This window comes from Chiloscyllium plagiosum, unplaced genomic scaffold (genome assembly GCF_037043375.1).
Source record: "Chiloscyllium plagiosum isolate Xiang-an unplaced genomic scaffold, Cpla_swu_hap1 HiC_scaffold_13, whole genome shotgun sequence".
Lineage (NCBI taxonomy): Eukaryota > Metazoa > Chordata > Chondrichthyes > Orectolobiformes > Hemiscylliidae > Chiloscyllium > Chiloscyllium plagiosum.
In genome coordinates this window covers 76,032,256-76,050,683 of record NW_028270151.1, presented here as the reverse complement: position 1 = coordinate 76,050,683, position 18,428 = coordinate 76,032,256, and the positions used below count along the sequence as shown (strand labels likewise).

Below are 18,428 nucleotides of genomic sequence, written 5' to 3'. Positions count from 1 at the left end.
TTTCTAATCTAAAAAGTGAGATAATGGAGTTTTACATAAATTCATGCAGTTTTTGAGCTCAGAGTTCGACATGAATGCATGCAGTTTTTGAGCAAAGTACAATGGGGCTGATAAAGACAGCTCACCACTGCCATCTCCAGGGTAACTGGGGATAGGCAATGAATGCTGGCCGAACCAGTGACAACCCACATCTCATGAATGAACTTTTCAAGCCTGTCTGAACCCAAGAAGCAGCTCTGCATAAAGATGCTATGTTTTATTACAGTAACTCTGATTGTTTTGCTTACGCAAAATTCCTGTGTCTTCTGGCCGATTAGTTACACTAGTGGCTCTAAAAATATGTTAGTAAACAATAGAGAGAAGGGTGGAAGTTACAGTCGGTCCTGATATGACGTGATAGTTCCATTGTTGTGCGATCTTGCTTTATAAGAAAATCATGCAATAGCCAAGCCATTTAAACAAGTGGGGCCAGAGTTGTATTATAGCCCATACAGGTAAGGAAAGTTCACGTTCTACAAATAACAGTCTAAATTATTCAATCGCGTGAAAGTCAATTTGCGCTGAAGAAACATGCTTTATGTCAGAACCGACTGTACTCCATTACACTGCACCGATCATTTCCCTCTTAAATTCCCATGCGCTGCATGATGAAAGCATTCATTCAAAGCAAAAACAATTGATCTGCCAAGAAGTTAACTCTAAATATACATGTGATATGGTATAGCAGGTAAAGAGAAATGGTTGTGTTTGAAGCTAGAATTTATGTCTGTCTTTCCCAAGATTGAATGTGACATAAGACATTTCAACTGCCTTTCTAAATATAATGTAGAGCGATAGTAGTGGCAGAGTGGAGTTTATGGGCAAATATTGGAACAGCATTGATTCCAAAGCTCTTTCTGTCGAAGGAAAAACTGATGTACAACTGCAAGTATCAAATGCAAGGAAGATTGATCTTTGGAAACCCTTCCCAAAGAGCAACGATGCAATTATACTTGATTGTATGTGACAGGTAGTGACTACATACTCTGAAGATATGTAAAAAGATGGGACTTTAGTAATGTGCCATGGTGGATTTGTGCAACAGCGTCATTTGCTATGCAATTGCTTAAGAAAGAATGGCACATGCTTGTTAATCACTGCAAGTATGGGAACTAGAGTTGAAAAGCATGGTGCTGGAAAGACACAGCCAGTCAGGCAGCATCTGAAGAGTAGGAAAGTCAATATTTCAAACATGAGATCTTCATCAGGAATGGGAGGGGTGGGAGGGGAGAGGGAGAGGGGGCAAGGAACTGAGAGATAAATGGGAGGGGGTGGAGCTGGGGGGCAAGGTAGCTGGGGAATGCAACAGGTGAATGAAGGTAGGGAGTGGTGGTGATGATGATAGGTCGGGGTGAAGGGTGGAATGGATAGGTGGGAAGAAAGATGGACAGGCAGGACAGTTCAAGAAGGTGATGCCTAGTTAGAGGGTGGGGGAGGGGAAATGAGAACACTGTTGAAATCAACATTGATCCCGTGTGGTTGGAGTGTCCCAAGGCAGAAGATGAGGTATTCTTCCTCCAGGCATTAGGTGGCTAGAATTTGGTGTTGGAGGAGGCCCAGGGTGGGAGGGGGAGTTGAAGTGTTCAGCAACAGGGTGTGTGTGTGTGTCCCAGGGAAGTTCTCTGAAATGTTCCACAAGTTAGCTTCCTGTTTCTCCAATTTAGAAGAAACCACATCGAGAGTGACGGACACAGTAAATAACTTGTGTGGAGTTTTAGGTAAATCCCTGTTGCATGTGGAAGGATCCTTTGGGGCCTTAGATGGAGGTGTGGGTGTGGTGGCAAGGGAAGGTGGTGGGAGTGGAAGGTGGATTGGTGGGGGGCATGGATCTAACAAGGGGGTTGCGGAGGGAATAGTCTCTGTAGATTGTAGATAGGGTTGGGGAGTGGAATATATCCCTGGTGGTGGGGTCTGTTTGTAAGTAGCAGAAATGGCAGAGGATGATGTGTTGTATCCAGAAGTTGGTGGGTGAAAGGTGAGGACAGGGGGTTCTGTGCGTTGTTGTGATTGGAAGGATGAGGTTCAAGGGCGGAGGTGCAGAAAGTGGAGGAGATGCACTGGAGAGCATCATTGACCACTTGGGAGGGGAAATTGTGATCCTTGAAGAAGGAGGCCATCTGGGATATTCTATGATGGAATTGGTCCTCCTGAGAGCAGATGCAGTGGAGGCAGAGGAATTGGGAGTAAGGAATTGGGAACTACAGTTAGGTGTACAAACATTCCAGAGACTTTACCACTCTTTCATTGTTTACTGAATATTTCCATACTCCAAAGAGACATACTCCTCAACACTGAAGCTTCCAATAATTGAAAGATTTGTGCACTGATATCTTCATACGCAATTACTCTTACCCAATCTATGTTTAGAATACATGACCCAAGTACTGACCCATATTATGGATTACAGGTTAGTGGTGTATCTGTAACTGTATCTCCTTCTTCATTACCTCATTTCTACTTTAACAACATCCATGTTAGTGGAAACAATGATTGCATGAATTTGTGACAAGATGAGTTTGACAGGCTGGTCAACACAGTTCCTGATGCGCCTCCAGTTCCTGAACTCAAAACAGCTCTAAAAAGCACCACTTGAAGAATTGAAAAGCAAAAATGATAAATATGCAGGCTTGGTCTTGGAATTTGAGGAACGTGGTCTTATTTGCAATCAGTGGTCTTGTCTGAAAATGCATCAAAACACCTTCATTGAGAAGAAATTTGTTAACTGGCTGATGGAAGTCAAAAATCTTGAAAAAGCTGCAACAATTGATATAGCAAAACATTTGATGGGCAAAAGTTTTTGAATCCCTTAAATGGAAAAGAATTTGAAGACATCAACATATGGTACGGATTGATAGAGCATGCATTTACTGCATCACAAAAACACTCACATTACAGCAGAGTATGATGAAATTTCTGCTTTTAAACATGCTGGAACTATAGAGACTTCAACTCGGAAGCTATTCTCATTACATCTGATGGCAAGTTTATAGATTACAAACCCATGATGAACAGTCCAGTTTTTGATGAATACAGTGAACTTGCAACTAAGCTACAACGCTTGAATGTTGAAAGTCTCACAGGGAATGAGAAGTCAGTTTTCTTCATCAATGTGTACATCATATTAGCTATTCATGGAACTATTAAATGAGGATCAGTAAAAAAACATGTGGCAGAGATATAATTTTTTAAAAATTCTGCAAGTTACATGATTGGTGGAGAAGTTTTTACATTGCAAGATATTGAAAATGGTGTACTTCATGGAACCGAAAAGGCATAGATCAGAGATCAAAACCATTCTTAAAGGGCAATCCATGTTTTAAGCTCACCACTGAATGAATAACACAACAAAGTGATTCCAAGATGGTGACAGAATAGGAGCCCTCAGCTGGAGCTTGTCCACTCTGTCCATTTCTTTTCTTTTCTCTTTTTTTCATCGTTTGTGTTTTTTTCCCTTCTTTCTTCTCAGTGACGCCCTCAGCACAAACCTGGCATGGTGATCTCTCGGCTCAGTGTGGTGGTCTCCCAGCCCCGTTTGACAGCCAGGTGTGGCAGTGTCCCAGCTCAGCATGACGGTCTCTTGGTGGCCTGGCATGGCAGTCCCTCGGTGGCCTGGTGTGGTGGTCTTTCAGCCTGGATGGCCTCCGTGGATATACAGCCTTGAGCTAGTTCCAGAGTGACCTTGAGAGCCTCGAGGTAACCCCAGTGTGGTCTGGATTTAAGACCTGACATGGACTAGAGGCTAGATGCCAGCTGTAAATGATGACTTGTTAACTTTACACTGTATACATTTGAGTACATGTGACAATAAAGCTAATTCTAATTATAATTTGGACTTTAGACTCATTGTGTGCTCATAATAGTTCAAGACACCAACAAATTGGAGAACATCATGAGGCCACAGTGTTTTTCAGTCTCTTTCAGGATGTCATCTTGGAACATCCTTACCTCTAAGAGCATCAAATGAATGGGAAAGGTGAAGATAGAGACTTCTCTCAAGCTTCTATTATGTTTTGTTCTTCTCACTCTGACAAACACAGAACACAAAGTACCTTTAACAACTCCTTCAATGTACCAGCCACTTTCTTTTATATGGAAGAAAACCCCTACCTCAATGCCAGTAGACATGATCAAGATAACATCCATCCGACATTATCTGTAAGGAGAAACACAGCAACATACCAAGGTTGATGAAGTTAATGATTAACATGTAAATAAAGGCAGAATCCACAAAACAAATAACATGATGAGCCAATCACAAAAATCTTTCACAAGTCAATTGTCATTTTGTAATCTAAACTGCACTGAAGTGCCCCTTCCATACTGACGGTGAAAGAAAGGTGTATTACAATGACAGAAGAAAGACACTGGAGAAAGAGATGCTGAAAACCACAATATTATTTAAGGGAACAGAATTCACTTTGGTAAATAAAGAATACCCGCACTTGTTTCTTGAAATTGTTACATTTTCTCCTTGTGAGTGACAAAGTCTCTTCCTGTGGTAAGTAATCCACCCCAACAATTACAGAAAATTTTCCAGCTACACATTTAGCTCGATATTACATTGTTATTAATGAGACATTCTTTCTTTCCATTACTTACCTTAGTTTAAATATCAAATACCTCAGATTGAATTGGATTACTTTGTACTTAATAAAAATAAAGACATTTGAAAACTTATTCCAAAAGTTTTGAGTTGCATTAATATATTACACTATGTTACTTTTTAAAGGCTTTGTCATCACGGAAGCCCAAAGACAGAAGGCGAAAATTCTTGCAAAAAAGCCAATGAAGAAGAAAAGAGGTGATTTGCTGATATTAAATAAATAAATCCTAGACATCCATTCTGGAAATAAAACAGAAGATATGAAGCAGCCACTAAATTTCTGTGTGCAATGCAAAACTTCATTATAAATTAGATGGGAAAAATTTTCTCTTATATCATGTATAATGAAATTGCAATCGATTTTGAAGAATAGATTTATAATTTTGTTCTGCATTAACGCACAGAGAAAATGATTTGGCTATTTTTGAGAGCAGTTGAAGATTTTCTGTTTACTAAAAACTCAAGTTATGCTCTTACTGATTTTTTAAAGTATTAAGTGTTTACTAAATTCAATTGTAACGATAGACAAGACAGAACAATTATTTAAAATTATGCTCAAGTTTGGTCCTTTCTGGGTACTATGGTCACATAGTTCAAAAACATTAAGACTAGTTTTAGCCAAGCAGTCATCATAAACAGAGTTAATGTGGTTTAGAACAAATAAATGGAATGGATGTGACATTTATACTATATAAATCAGTCTCCCATGGATTATATCTAAGAAATCAAGAGAAAGATTGTCTGCAAATTTAATGCGATGAAATACTTAGCTTTTATGTCTAATTTGGTAACAATTTTAAAACAATATTTCCAGTTATTTTTGTTTTAATGCATCAATTTTATACCATTATTATTAAATAGCAAAACTCATTGTAATTTGCAAGGTGAAGACGTAATTGGTTGAAACCTTGGGAACAGAATGAAGAGTTTGAAAATATATATCCGAGCACTTTATTGGTTAAAAAAATTGACAATTTCAAATAGGAAATGTCAATTATCTATGTGGACGTGGCAGTTTATAAGTGAAAACAAGACTAGGGTGAAACTATGGGGAGTTGAAGAGTTGGGGACAGAGAGGGCAACTTGATATAGCACAGACAGTGTAGTTACCTCCAATGCCCAGTTTTTGTTCAGGTCAAACTTTAAATGTCCAACATGATGAGAAAATTAAAAATTGAATACATTCATTGCAGTCAGCTGTGGCATACCAAATTTGTTACTTTCAAAGTTAATGTAAGGGATCATGATCCCCAGCAGTGTTCGTGTTTCAATTATATCAGAACAGGAAAAGACCAGAGTCTTTCTCAGGCAGAATTCACCACTCACTTAGATCATGATCAATACCCTGACCTAATAAATTCTGTCCATCTCAATCTTTAAATTGACTTGGTCTGTCAATCTTTTTGATGACCAGTAGAATTTCACAACCTGCTGTCATATGTTAAACGAATGAAACTTCTTTGGGTTTCAAGTCCAATATCATAACCACAAGACTACCATGTAAATGTGCACTGAAAAGTGTGGGATAGGGACATGGACTTAGAAATTTTAGAAATTGCAAAACCTCACAAAAAGATATATCTTGTATCAATAAAGTGTGACATAGCTCAAAATGAACAGATATCGGACTGTGGTATTTTCAGACAGGATGTGGCAGAATTAGAAATCCAGTGAGGCCATCTCAGCATCAGGAGTAATTCATATCATTTTTTATGTCTTTCACAAGCAGTGTGATGAGTTTCTTGCCTGGCAGAGGCAATTTGCCAATTGACAGTGATTATTGCTTGTAAATACCATGTTAACACCCCATCTTGCCTAATTAATATTCAGTCTCCCATCTTATCAAACTTGACAAATAAGCCCAAGACCAGGAAAATTCAACAAGGAAACTAGAGCATGTGGTGAAATCAACTCACAACTTGTTCTGAATGTTGGAGACCAGGCATGAACATCATAGGGCAACCTCTGTGGGTACCACATCCAAACACTGGCATCTAACATGTGCCAGCATCTAAGAACCCTCATGGCACATCTCTAATCTACTTAGAACTTCTGCTTTTTAATGTAATACCTTGGGCTGCACCAGCAACTATCATTGGAATGCTACAGCAAAGATGCTGTGCACTCAGGAACACACACCCAGCTCATGGAGTGGACCAGGTTGCATCTCCAGATTATGCACTCACTGTCATATCACTCACTTATTCAAACCTTCCTGGCCTGGATGCTCATGATGTCCCTGTCTTGCACTGTTTTTCCTTGTCTTTTTGTACACTGTCCCCTAATCCTGAGACAGCAGTCCGATGTTACTGTTACTTGCACACTACCAACTGCACAGACACAAAACCAGAAGGCTCGTCATGTTTTGCAGCAGGACACCGTCAAATCAAAGGGAATAGCTTTAGCTTTCACTCAGGGGTGTCTCCGGCACAAAAGTCAAGGATACCCTCCAAAATCAGCCCAGTCTCTGTTCAGTGGGAAAGAACCAAAATCCTTTCCTTATTAATGGTGAGCAGCTGAATTGCAGGCAGTGCATTGCCAGTCTTAACCCTTTGTGACCAGTTGTGGGCTGTGTTTCTCACTGGATGACAGGAAGGTAGCTATTACAGGAGATGAAAGTAGGTGGGACAGCTATTGATGTAGCTAGTGTGCTACCCTGAGCGAGTGAGTGAGAAGCACTGACGGTATGCAGGTTAATAGTTTCAGGGTTGAAATGGGTGACAGTGAGTTGGGAAGATGTTGCAGGCAGTATTGAGAGTGGAGATTCATACAGTCATAGGACCATACAGCATGGAAACAGATCATCCATGCTGACCAGATATTCTAAATTAATCTAGTCCCATTTGCCAGCATTTGGTCCATATCCCTCTGAATATTTCCAATTCATGTACCCATCTAGATGCCTTTTAAATGCTGTAATTGTACCCGCCTCCACCACTTCCTCTGGCAGCTCATTTCATACATGCACTACCCTCTGTGTGAAGACAGCATGAGCGTCAGTGAGAAATGTATACAGTGTTTGAGTTGAAAAGTGTGGAGCTAGTCAATGGCTAGATTCCTAATGAAGGCCTTATGCCCGAAATGTTGATTCTCCTGCTCCTCGGATGCTGCCTGATCGGCTGTGCTTTTCCAGCTCTCCACTCTTTGACTCTGATCTCCAGCATCTGCAGTGCTCACTTTCTCCCTTCTTACAGTGGCAGGGGTGGAGTGTGTGTGAGGTAATAGAGAGAAGATATAAGGTGGAATGTAACTGGCAAAGTGGAGGACATTTACCTTCTTCTTACACTGCTGAGCATTCCTTCAGATGGCTTAGACTGCTTTAACCCAGTTGGCTATCGCGGAATAGATCTGCTGTCATGGCCTCTCCTGTTAAGACTGCACCTCCAAATCCCTGCCCGGGCAGTAGGTTGCCAATTTCTCCCTGTCTGCCATCTCCAGGGCAAATGTCAGATATCACCGCAGGGCAGTTCTGGACTGACAGTACTTGTCCAGGTGCACATATATGCAAGCAATGCTGGTGAATTCTATGATATGCAAAAAAGGGCGGGTTGTGCCAGGAACAGAATGTGGTGAGATGGGGCAGAAATTAGTCAGAGAGACAACATAGGCACTTGGTAGGATTTGGCGAGTGAATTTGCTTGGACTTACAATGAGATATCTTCCAAAAAATCTGACACAACTCAGACTTAGCCAAAAAATGTGAAGTTCAGCCCATTGAGTTTTGAAGTGCAAAAAGAAGCCCTTCATCCCATTGTGTTTGCACTGGTCATCAACATCTTCGTAGTCTAATCCCATTTCCCAACATTTGGCCCATAGTCTTGTATGCTATGGGATTTGTAGTGCTCATCTAAATATTTCTTAAATGTTGTCGATCATCTTTCAGTCCGCAATTTCCAGATATTCCCCAGCTCTGGGTGAAAAAATATTTTCCTCAAATTCCCTCTACACTCCTACCTCATATCTCAAACTATTGCCCTATGTCTATTAATCCCTCTACTAACGAAAAAACATTTTTCCCTTTAAATCATATCTATGTCCCTCAGAACTTTGTACATGTCAATTATATTGCTCCTCAGTCTTCTGTGCTCCAAGAAAAATAAAGCCAGTCTATCTGATATTTCTTCATCACTGAAACACTCCAGACAAACCAATAGCTTGGTGAATATATTTGCTCCCTCTCTAGTACAATCACATCTTTCCTAAAATATGGCAGCCACAACCACACTCAATACTCTAGCTGTGGACAAACTAACACTATATATAACTCCATAATAACTTCCTTGCTCTTGTATTCAATGTCTTGGCTAATAAAGTCAAATATTAAATATGCCTTATCTACCTGTTCTGCTGTCTCTCAGATTCGATGGACTTACTCACCAAGATCTCTTTAATTCTCTGTAGTTTCTAAGGTTCTACCATTCATCATGTATTCCCTTGGCTTCTTCATCCTTTCAAAATGCATCACCTCACACTTTTGCAGATTAAATTCCATTTGCCACTGTCTGTCCATCAGACCAGCCCATCGATATTACCCTGTAGACTGCAGCTTTCCTAATTGTTATTTAGCACAATCTGAAAAATCTCTGATCATGCCTTTTACATTCATATCTGGATCATTAATATACACTATTGCAAGGAAAGCAAGGAACCTCATTGGACACAGGCTTTGAGTGATAAAAGCAACATTGAACAATTATCATCTGCCTTTTGCTACTAAGCAAATTTTTTTATCCAATTTGCTAAATTGCCCTGGATCCTATGGGCTCGTACCTCTAGATCAGTCTATTTGTGACACCTTTTCAAAACCTTGACTGAAGTTCATGTAGACTACATCAACTACACTATCCTCACCTACTCATTAAATCACATTCTCGAAAATTTAATCACATTTGTTAGATGCACTCCCTCTTAAATTTGTCAATTCCATGTATCTGGTCAGCAACTCTACTTTAGTGTATCTGTATTTGACATCAATGAAGAAAAGTAAAAAATTTCAACAGTGAAATTTTGTGATATGAAACCGTCTGGGATCGAGTTTCCTGATACCTTTAAAAATCTTGAGGTTTGATGAGTTGGATTCCCTGTCAGCTCATCCTGTTCTTCTTGATAGCTGAAATGGACAATCTTCCCTTATAGCTCAGCACTTTGACTTTAGTAATCAGGCTCATTTCTTATCTCTCACCTCTGCAACAGTACTGCAGCCATTCTGCACAATGGAAATCAAAACAAAATACAATACTTCAGACATATTCTCATCAAAGCCACATAAAACTCAGGATCACCGCTTTTGACATATAAATCCTTCATTGTACATTCCAACATTGTAGTTGCTTTTTTATCACTGTCTATGAGCACTGAACTGATAGTTAATAGTCCAGCTAATAAAAAAGAATCAAAACTCCTAAACTTCTGACTTTCATTTTAACTCTAATTTTAAAGTGCACTTTTCACTTGCACCTCTTCTCTCTAATCCAATACTTTGAACTTACCTTTGATTTCCATTCACTACCTCTGCTTATAGATCTGGCCCATTTCAGAACTTTGGTTAATGTGACTGACCATTGCAATTTCTTGCGTTATCTACAAACTACATTATGTAACAGTGCCACCTCTTAGTCCCATTTAAATTATAATGGTGGCTCAAAATCAACTCCTGTTGGACTTGGCTGGTGAGTCTGATGCTTTCTATTGCAGAGCCACCACTTTGTGCTGTCTGCCTGGCAGATCCAGCCTCACACTACATACTGTCCAGTTATAATCAGAACAGAGATATACAATTGCTTCAGAAATCCATGCCTAAACAGAAATAAGTATAAGGAGGAATAGACATTATTGAGTCAAACAACAGTTGAAACTAAACCAGAGAAAATCGCACTAAGTAAAATGTAATCATGTTGGTAGGATATGTTACAATATACAAACAAGTGAATACAGCAAATGAAGACAAAGCAGAAGGATTTTGTTCTGCTGAAGACAGACTTTGGTCAAATTCACCAGTTGAACCTGTTCTTCACGACTTGGCAATGCTATATTACTTAACGGTATTATATAAAAGTATAACAAGTATAAAAGCAATCTTATCAGATTTGGATGGCATAGATTATTTTCATTATCTGCATGCGATGCTCCATTGTTAAGGCAGCTTAAACCATTATGGAGAGATAAACCACAGTTAATAGTCTCTGTCAGTATATGGGTGAATACTATGAGGATTCAGGTGAAATTTAAAAATTGACATTAATTACAATTAAAGTTCTCAACATTTACTGTTTTATTGAAATGGACAATCACGTTGAGAAAGAAGACAAAAACACTTTTTAAAAGTGTTAACCTTTTACTCTGGCCAAGAGGAGTTGACCAGCATTTGACCTACTCAGCCTTTCAAAGGCTTGGCTTATCTAAACAATCTAAGGTATTAAAATTGGTCTAGCATAGCAGCTCAACATTGACTCATAGCAAATTGGCAGGGTGTTAAACAATTTTTGTTTCCATTGACTTGGAAAGTATTGCTAAGATTTTTTAATTCTAAGACAAATAAATAATGGTGAGATTAGGAAAACAACCTTCAAAAAGAGTTTGCATTATCATTTGGTAAACATCAGCAGAATGAAAATTAAGCATGGTGAAAAATCAACTGCCGATTCACTACCAAAATGGTGTCATCCTCTTAGACTAGGCTAATATCACTTCCATTATCTTTATTGATATCTTGACAAAGTCAATTCTAACCTTTTATTCTCTCTCTGTACTACTTGCAAATCTGTCATAGGATCATAGAATCATACCGTAGAGAAGTGGCCCATCGAGCCTGTGCCACACAAAATACACAACTACCTACACTAGTCCCACTTTCACACATGAGGCCCATAGCCTTGAATGTCATGCTACTTCAAGTGCCCATCCAAGTACCTTTTAAAGGTTGGGAGGTTTCCTGCCTTAACTACCCTCCCTAAGGTAGTACATTCAGCCACCCTCAGATTGAAAAACAATACCCCTACATTCCTTCTAAACCTTGTGCCTCTCACTTTAAAATTATGCCCCCTTGTTATTGACCCTTTGATGACCCAATCACTATGTCAATGCTCTTCGTCATCTTATGTATTTCTGCCATGAGCCCATCAGCTTTAACCGCTCCAAAGAAAACAACCCAAGCTTAGCCAGATACTCTTCATAGCTGGCAACATCCTGGTGAATCTCCTTTGCACTCCATCCAGTGCAATCACATCCTTCCTATAGTGAGGTGATCAGAACTGCACACAGTACTTCAGCTGTGGCTGACTGACAACTCTGCACAGCTCCAATATAACCTCTTTGCTCTGATAATCTATGCAATGACTGATAAAGGCAAGCATCCTGTGTGCCTTCTTAACCACCTGTTAACTTGTTCTGACACCTTCCGAGATCTATGGACAAATACCCAAGAACTCTCTGTTCCTCTGAGCTTCCTAGTGTCTGCCATTCATTTTGCACTCTCTTGTTCTTTCTTTCCAAGTGCATGGTGCTACAATTATTGGGGTTGAATTCCATCTGTCACTGATCTACCCACCTGACCAAACTCTTATATCCTCCTGTTACCTACCACCTTTCTCCTCACTGCCAATCTTTGCGTAAGATTTATCATTCTCTTCTCATTCTCATCAACAACATTTATGAATATCACAAACAATATGGGGACCAGCACTGATCCCTGTGGCATGTCACTGCACACTAAGCTCCAGTCACACAGTCATCTATCACCACTCTCTTCTTCCTATCACTAAGCTAAGTAATTTTCCAAGTTTCCCTTATTTCCTCATAGCTCATACCATTTACATTTGGCAGAATTCCTGTTCTTCTCTGCAGAATTTCCAATGTTTGCAAATTATTTTATATAGTGATGTGATTAAAATTGATCACAATTATCCAGGTGTAGCCTGACCAGTGGACAAAAAGCCTTAGCATTAATTTGTAGTCCAGGATCCTGGTTGTACAAGACAGCAATTTAAATGCTTCACTGTGTGATCTGGACCTTGGGTTCCTAAGTTTTCTAATTTACTGACTTCCTCTTTGGAGGTCAAAGGCAGAGGCCTGACAACTTCTCACAAATGAGTGAGAAAAGTGCCTATTTGAACAACATGGGAGTTGAACACAATAAACTGCTTACGTTCGCAGAAGAGTGCAACATTGAATGCCTACCATTTTTCGAATGTATGCGAGCACCATGTGGAGCTCTTTCATTAATAAGTTGAACAAAGAAGCCTTCGGTAAGCCCCATGTTGCACACTTACCAGATACAAACTGATATTTGAAGCTGCAGTATAAATGGGGTTTCTATTGTATCTTTGTTATTCTGTCATAGGATGTGAGCATTACAAGCAGGATTTGTATGTGTTCCCTAATAATCCTTGAAGTGAGCAGCTTGTTAGGCCATTTTAAAGCCAACCTCTTTATTCTCGGTCTTGAATCACATGTAGGCCGGACTAAGGATGACAGATTTCCTTCCCTAAAAGGACAATGTTGCATCAGATGTATTATTTTTGACAACAATTATCAATAATTTTATAGTCACAACTACTGCAATCAGCTTTCAATTCCGGATTAACTTTAAATTCTAAATAAAAACCAAAAGATCTGCGAATGCTGTAAATCGGAAACAAAAACAGAAGTTGCTCGAAAAGCTCAGCAGGTCTGGCAGCATCTGTGAAGAGGAATCAGAGTTAATGCTTGAGCTCCTCCCCCGAAGTGCCGCTGATGAGCCTTTCCAGCAACTTCTGTTTTTGTTTGTGGTTGTTAATTTAAATTCTATTCGGTAGAATGATGAACCTTGAACATATGTCTGCAAAGCATCAGCCTCTCATACTTATCCAGTAACATTACTAGTATGTTCCCAACTTCCTTATGGGAAGGATAGTGTCAATAGAGTGAGAGCAGCTTGGAAGAATACCCTGACCACTGTTCTGCTATTCACACCAAGCTGATTTTTCCATACTCTCCAATGGAACACCCCCCAGTTTGGGAACATATAATCAAGTCACTAACACTACTAAATCATTTATTAATAAGCACACTTCCAGTTTCCATTAATTAGTTATCAATTATTTTATAGAAATATTTCACATTTTAACATACCTTATATTTGCTAATAGGAAGAACAACTCATTATTAGTTTGACCAACAGTGTAGCTGATCTAAATTCTTCTCTCAGGTCATGAAATGCGTGATCAATTTCAACATAGAGTCATAGAGTAATGGAAACAGACCCTTTGGTCCAACCCGTCCATGCCGACCAGATATCCCAACCCAATCTAGTCCCACCTGCCGGCACCCAGCCCATATCCCTCCAAACCCTTCCTATTCATATACCCATCCAAATGCTTCTTAAATGTTGCAATTGTACCAGCTTCCACCACATCCTCTGGCAGCTCATTCCATACACGTACCACCCTCTGCGTGAAAAGGTACCCTTAGGTCTCTTTTATATCTTTCCCCTCTCACCCTAAACCTATGCCCTCTAGTTCTGGACTCCCCGACCCCAGGGAAAAGACTTTGTCTATTTATTCTATCCATGCCGCTCATAATTTTGTAAACCTCTATAAGGCCACCCCTCAGCCTCCGACGCTCCAGGGAAAACAGCCCCAACCTGTTCAGCATCTCCCTGTTTCTCAGATCCTCCAACCCTGGCAAAATCATTGTAAATCTTTTCTGAACCTTTTCAAGTTTTGCAACATCTTTCCGATATTAGGGGACCAGAATTGCATGCAATATTCTAACAGTGGCCTAACCAACGTCATGTACAGCCCCAACGTCATGTACAGCCGCAACATGACCTCCCAATTCCTGTACTCAATACTCTAACCAATAAAGGAAAGCATACCAAATGCCTTCTTCACTATCCTATCTACCTGCGACTCCACTTTCAAGGAGCTATGAACCTGCACTCCAAGGTCTCTTTGTTCAGCAACACTCCCTAGGACCTTATCATGAAGTGTATAAGTCCTGCTGAGATTTGCTTTCCCAAAATGCAGCACCTCGCATTTATCCGAATTAAACTCCACCTGCCACTTCTCAGCCCATTGGGCCCATCTGGTCCAGATCCTGTTGTAATCTGAGGTAACCCTCTTTGCTGTCCACTACACCTCCAAATTTGGCGTCATCTGCAAACTTACTAACTGTACCTCTTATGCTCGCATCCAAATCATTTATGCAAATGACAAAAAGTAGAGGGCCCAGCACCGATCCTTGTGGCACTCCACTGGTCACAGGCCTCCAGTCTGAAAACAACCCTTCACCATCACCCTCTGTCTTCTACCTTTGAGCCAATTCTGTATCCAAATGGCTAGTTCTCCCTGTATTCCATGAGATCTAACCTTGCTAATCAGACTCCCATGGGGAACCTTGTCGAACGCCTTACTGAAGTCCATATAGATCACATCTACTGCTCTGCCCTCATCAATCTTCTTTGTTACTTCTTCAAAAAACTCAATCAAGTTTGTGAGACATGATTTCCCACGCACAAAGCCATGTTGACTATCCCTAATCAGTCCTGGCCTTTCCAAATACATGTACATCCTGCCCCTCCGGATTCCCTCCAACAACCTGCCCACCACCGAGGTCAGGCTCACCGGTTATAGTTCCCTGGCTTGTCTTTACCGTCCTTCTTAAACAGTGGCACCACGTTTGCCAACCTCCAGTCCTCCAGCACCTTACCTGTGACTATTGATGATACAAATATCTCAGCAAGAGGCCCAGCAATCACTTCTCTAGCTTCCCACAGAGTTCTCGGGTACACCTGATCAGGTCCTGGGGATTTATCCACTTTTAACTGTTTCAAGACATGCAGCACTTCCTCCTCTGTAATCTGGACATTTTGCAGGATGTCACTATCTATTTCCCTACAGTCTATATCTTCCATATCCTTCTCCACAGTGAATACCGATGCAAAATATTTATTTAGTATCTCCCCCATTTTTTGGGACTCCACACAAAGGCCGCCTTGCTGATCTTTGAGGGGCCCTATTCTCTCCCTAGTTACCCTTTTGTCCTTAATGTATTTGTAAAAGCCCTTTGGATTCTCCTTAATTCTATTTGCCGAAGCTATCTCATGTGCCTGTTTGCCCTCCTGATTTCCCTCTTAAATATATTCCTACTTTCTTTATACTCTAAGGATTCACTTGATCTATCCTGTCTATACCTGACATATGCTTCCTTCTTTTTCTTAACCAAACCCTCAATTTCTTTAGTCATCCAGCCTTCCCTTTCACCCTGACAGGAATATACTTTCTCTAGATTCCTGTTTCTGTAAATCTGCTATGCTTACCGTCATTTTGATAATGGTTATTTACATAGATTAAATGCAAAACAAGTCTGAGCATTTCCTGGATACAAAAATCAATGCTACTCCCACTGACCTGTCGATTTTAATTTCTTTGGTTATTTTAATCATGGGGCTGCAACGAAAGTCTCAAGCCCCCAGTACTGTTCCCGGCTTCACCCCTCAGCCTCTGATCCAAGAATAGAATCCCTCCCAGGTCCCTGGGTAATAGTTATTGTGCCCTGATATACTCTCTTGTCTTGACTCCAGCTGCCAAATTGTTTTCCTGAAAACTTAATTGAATTGCAACTTTGTGAATGTAAATAAAACACAGAAGGCTCCATCACTTGCTTACTTTGTAATGCTTAAGGGAATTTGATCTGCTTCTCAAACAGAACCCTCTGGTCCTAAGTCTATGCAGGTTCATGTAAAGTTACAATTCTTTGAATAATATTATTTCACTCGCTATTCATATTAGCGCGAGTTAGTTTTATTTGAGTTCTGTTTAACTATTCTATGGGAAATAACTTAATAATATTGTAAGCAAATGCTAAACCAAATTTTTAAAGTACACATAAAGTTTTTATGCTTCTGAGTCACTTAAATGTCTTCATCATGTTGCACTGTCCTTATCTAAATACTGTTGGTAAAACTGGATAAGTAAATCCTACCCATACTTAACTATCAAAGCTTCAGATTTGGTTATGATTCTGACTAACAATAAATTCATTTTTGTTTCCAAATAAACCTACACTATTCAAAAAGACTATTCAAATTAATGTATCATCTCTTTCTCACAAATCAAGGAGTTAAGGCAACACAGGCCAGGCCTTTTCTTGAAATGGATAACCAGTAAGTTATGCTAAAGCTTGTATGTTCTGGTTTCCTCCACAGTCCAAAGATGTGAAGGTTAGGTGGATTGGCCAGGCTAAATTGCCCGTAGTGTCCAGGGATGTGCAGGCTATTGGGAATTGCAGGGTCACAGGGATAGAAGGTGGGTCAGGATGGGCTGCTCTTTGGAGGGTTGTTGTAGACTTGATTGGCCAAATGCCTGCTTCCATACCATCGGGATTCTATGATTTTATTCCAGAATATTTTTGCTGTTCTAATGTGATACTAACTGTAACCAGCTATTCCTGTAGCTCAGCATTTCCTTTTCTCCAACAAAACACCGGACTGATATATTATGCACTTATCATAATATTTGTATATTGTGCATAATGCAAAGAACAATTGCCTGGCTCCTGATCCTGTGTTAGTATAATTAACACTGTTAAGCATTAGACATGGGAGGAGAGGTATACCATTCAGCTCATTGAGTGTGCTCCAACATTCTACCAGATCTTAGAACTGTTGAATTGTATTAGACTAAATTAGTTATGACTAGTTTCCATTTACCAAACTGGCCCTAAAGATTCAAGTTCATTCTTTGCAAAGCTACTGCTTTGTTCACCATATTTACTATCAATTCACCTGACTGTTTATCCATTAGAGTTACTAAGCCAGAATCCTTCTTAATCTTCAGTCTTTTAAGTCTTAGTGGTTCACCAGCTTATCACGGAGCAATTCAATTTGAAAGAACAAGAAAACATTTCTGACATTAAACTATTAACCATGTTCACTTAGAGTTACTAGGGCATAATTTGCAGTTCTTAGTGAAAATCATATCCTACAAGTTAACTCATTCTGCAAGATATTTTAACTGCAAGACAGTACAAAAAAGCATTCTTCAAATAGAAGTAGGGTTGGGGAAATAAGCAAACCTTGATGACTGAATTCAGTACAGCTACGCTGCCCATCATATAAAATTCTTACTTACATCAGTATCTGGTTACCTGCTATTGTCTGCCTACAAGTTGTATAGCTTATCATACCAATAAAGCCAGTATTGGAGACAAGTGGTCTTTACACTTATCTATTCAGAACCTTAGTTTATAATAGCTACACAAAGAATATACATTTCCAGTATAAATTTAAACCAAGTCATGTGTGATATATGACTGCATCAAAGTATCTGCTTTAAAGTGCACTTGCCTATATTGCTGAATTATTGAATTAACAGTATGTTTTCTTAAAAAAATTATGTGTTCCATTGTTTTCTAAAATATCTTTTTGTGTTAGACATTTTTAAAATATTTACTTACACAAGGAACAAGTCACAATGCAATTGGTTGCAATTTGTTTTTTAAAATGATGCATAAGTGACTTGGTTACATTAGTGAGTGACACAATATCATAATCAAAACAACATTATATTACTGCCATACAATGTACCAGTCAGATCCCATTTTAGGGTACAATGTATCATTCTGTTCTCCATATATAGGACCGTTATCATTCCTACCAAGAGCATTCAGAGGCAAATAACAAAGGTGATCTCAGTTACAAGGAATTTGTTTGGAAGAAAGATAAAGTTGAGCCTATTGTTTTTGGAAATTTGGAGAATTGCAAGTGACCTAATTGAAGTTTTCGACATTTTGAAGGAGCTTTTCGGGC

The 18,428-nt window shown here is 39.6% G+C and overlaps 1 protein-coding gene and 1 pseudogene across 1 annotated transcript in view; both read left to right on the top strand.

Annotated features, from left to right (window-relative positions):
* Positions 1-4,866, top strand: part of LOC122556295 (rho guanine nucleotide exchange factor 4-like) — a 108,905-nt gene extending 104,039 nt beyond the window's left edge. The window contains exon 11 of the mRNA XM_087993920.1: positions 4,769-4,866. Within this exon, the coding sequence (XP_087850046.1) occupies positions 4,769-4,866 (98 nt within the window). The remainder of the gene's footprint in view (positions 1-4,768) is intronic.
* LOC148148347 (uncharacterized) lies at positions 2,399-3,375 on the top strand (annotated as a pseudogene).
* Positions 4,867-18,428: the final 13,562 nt, after the last annotated feature.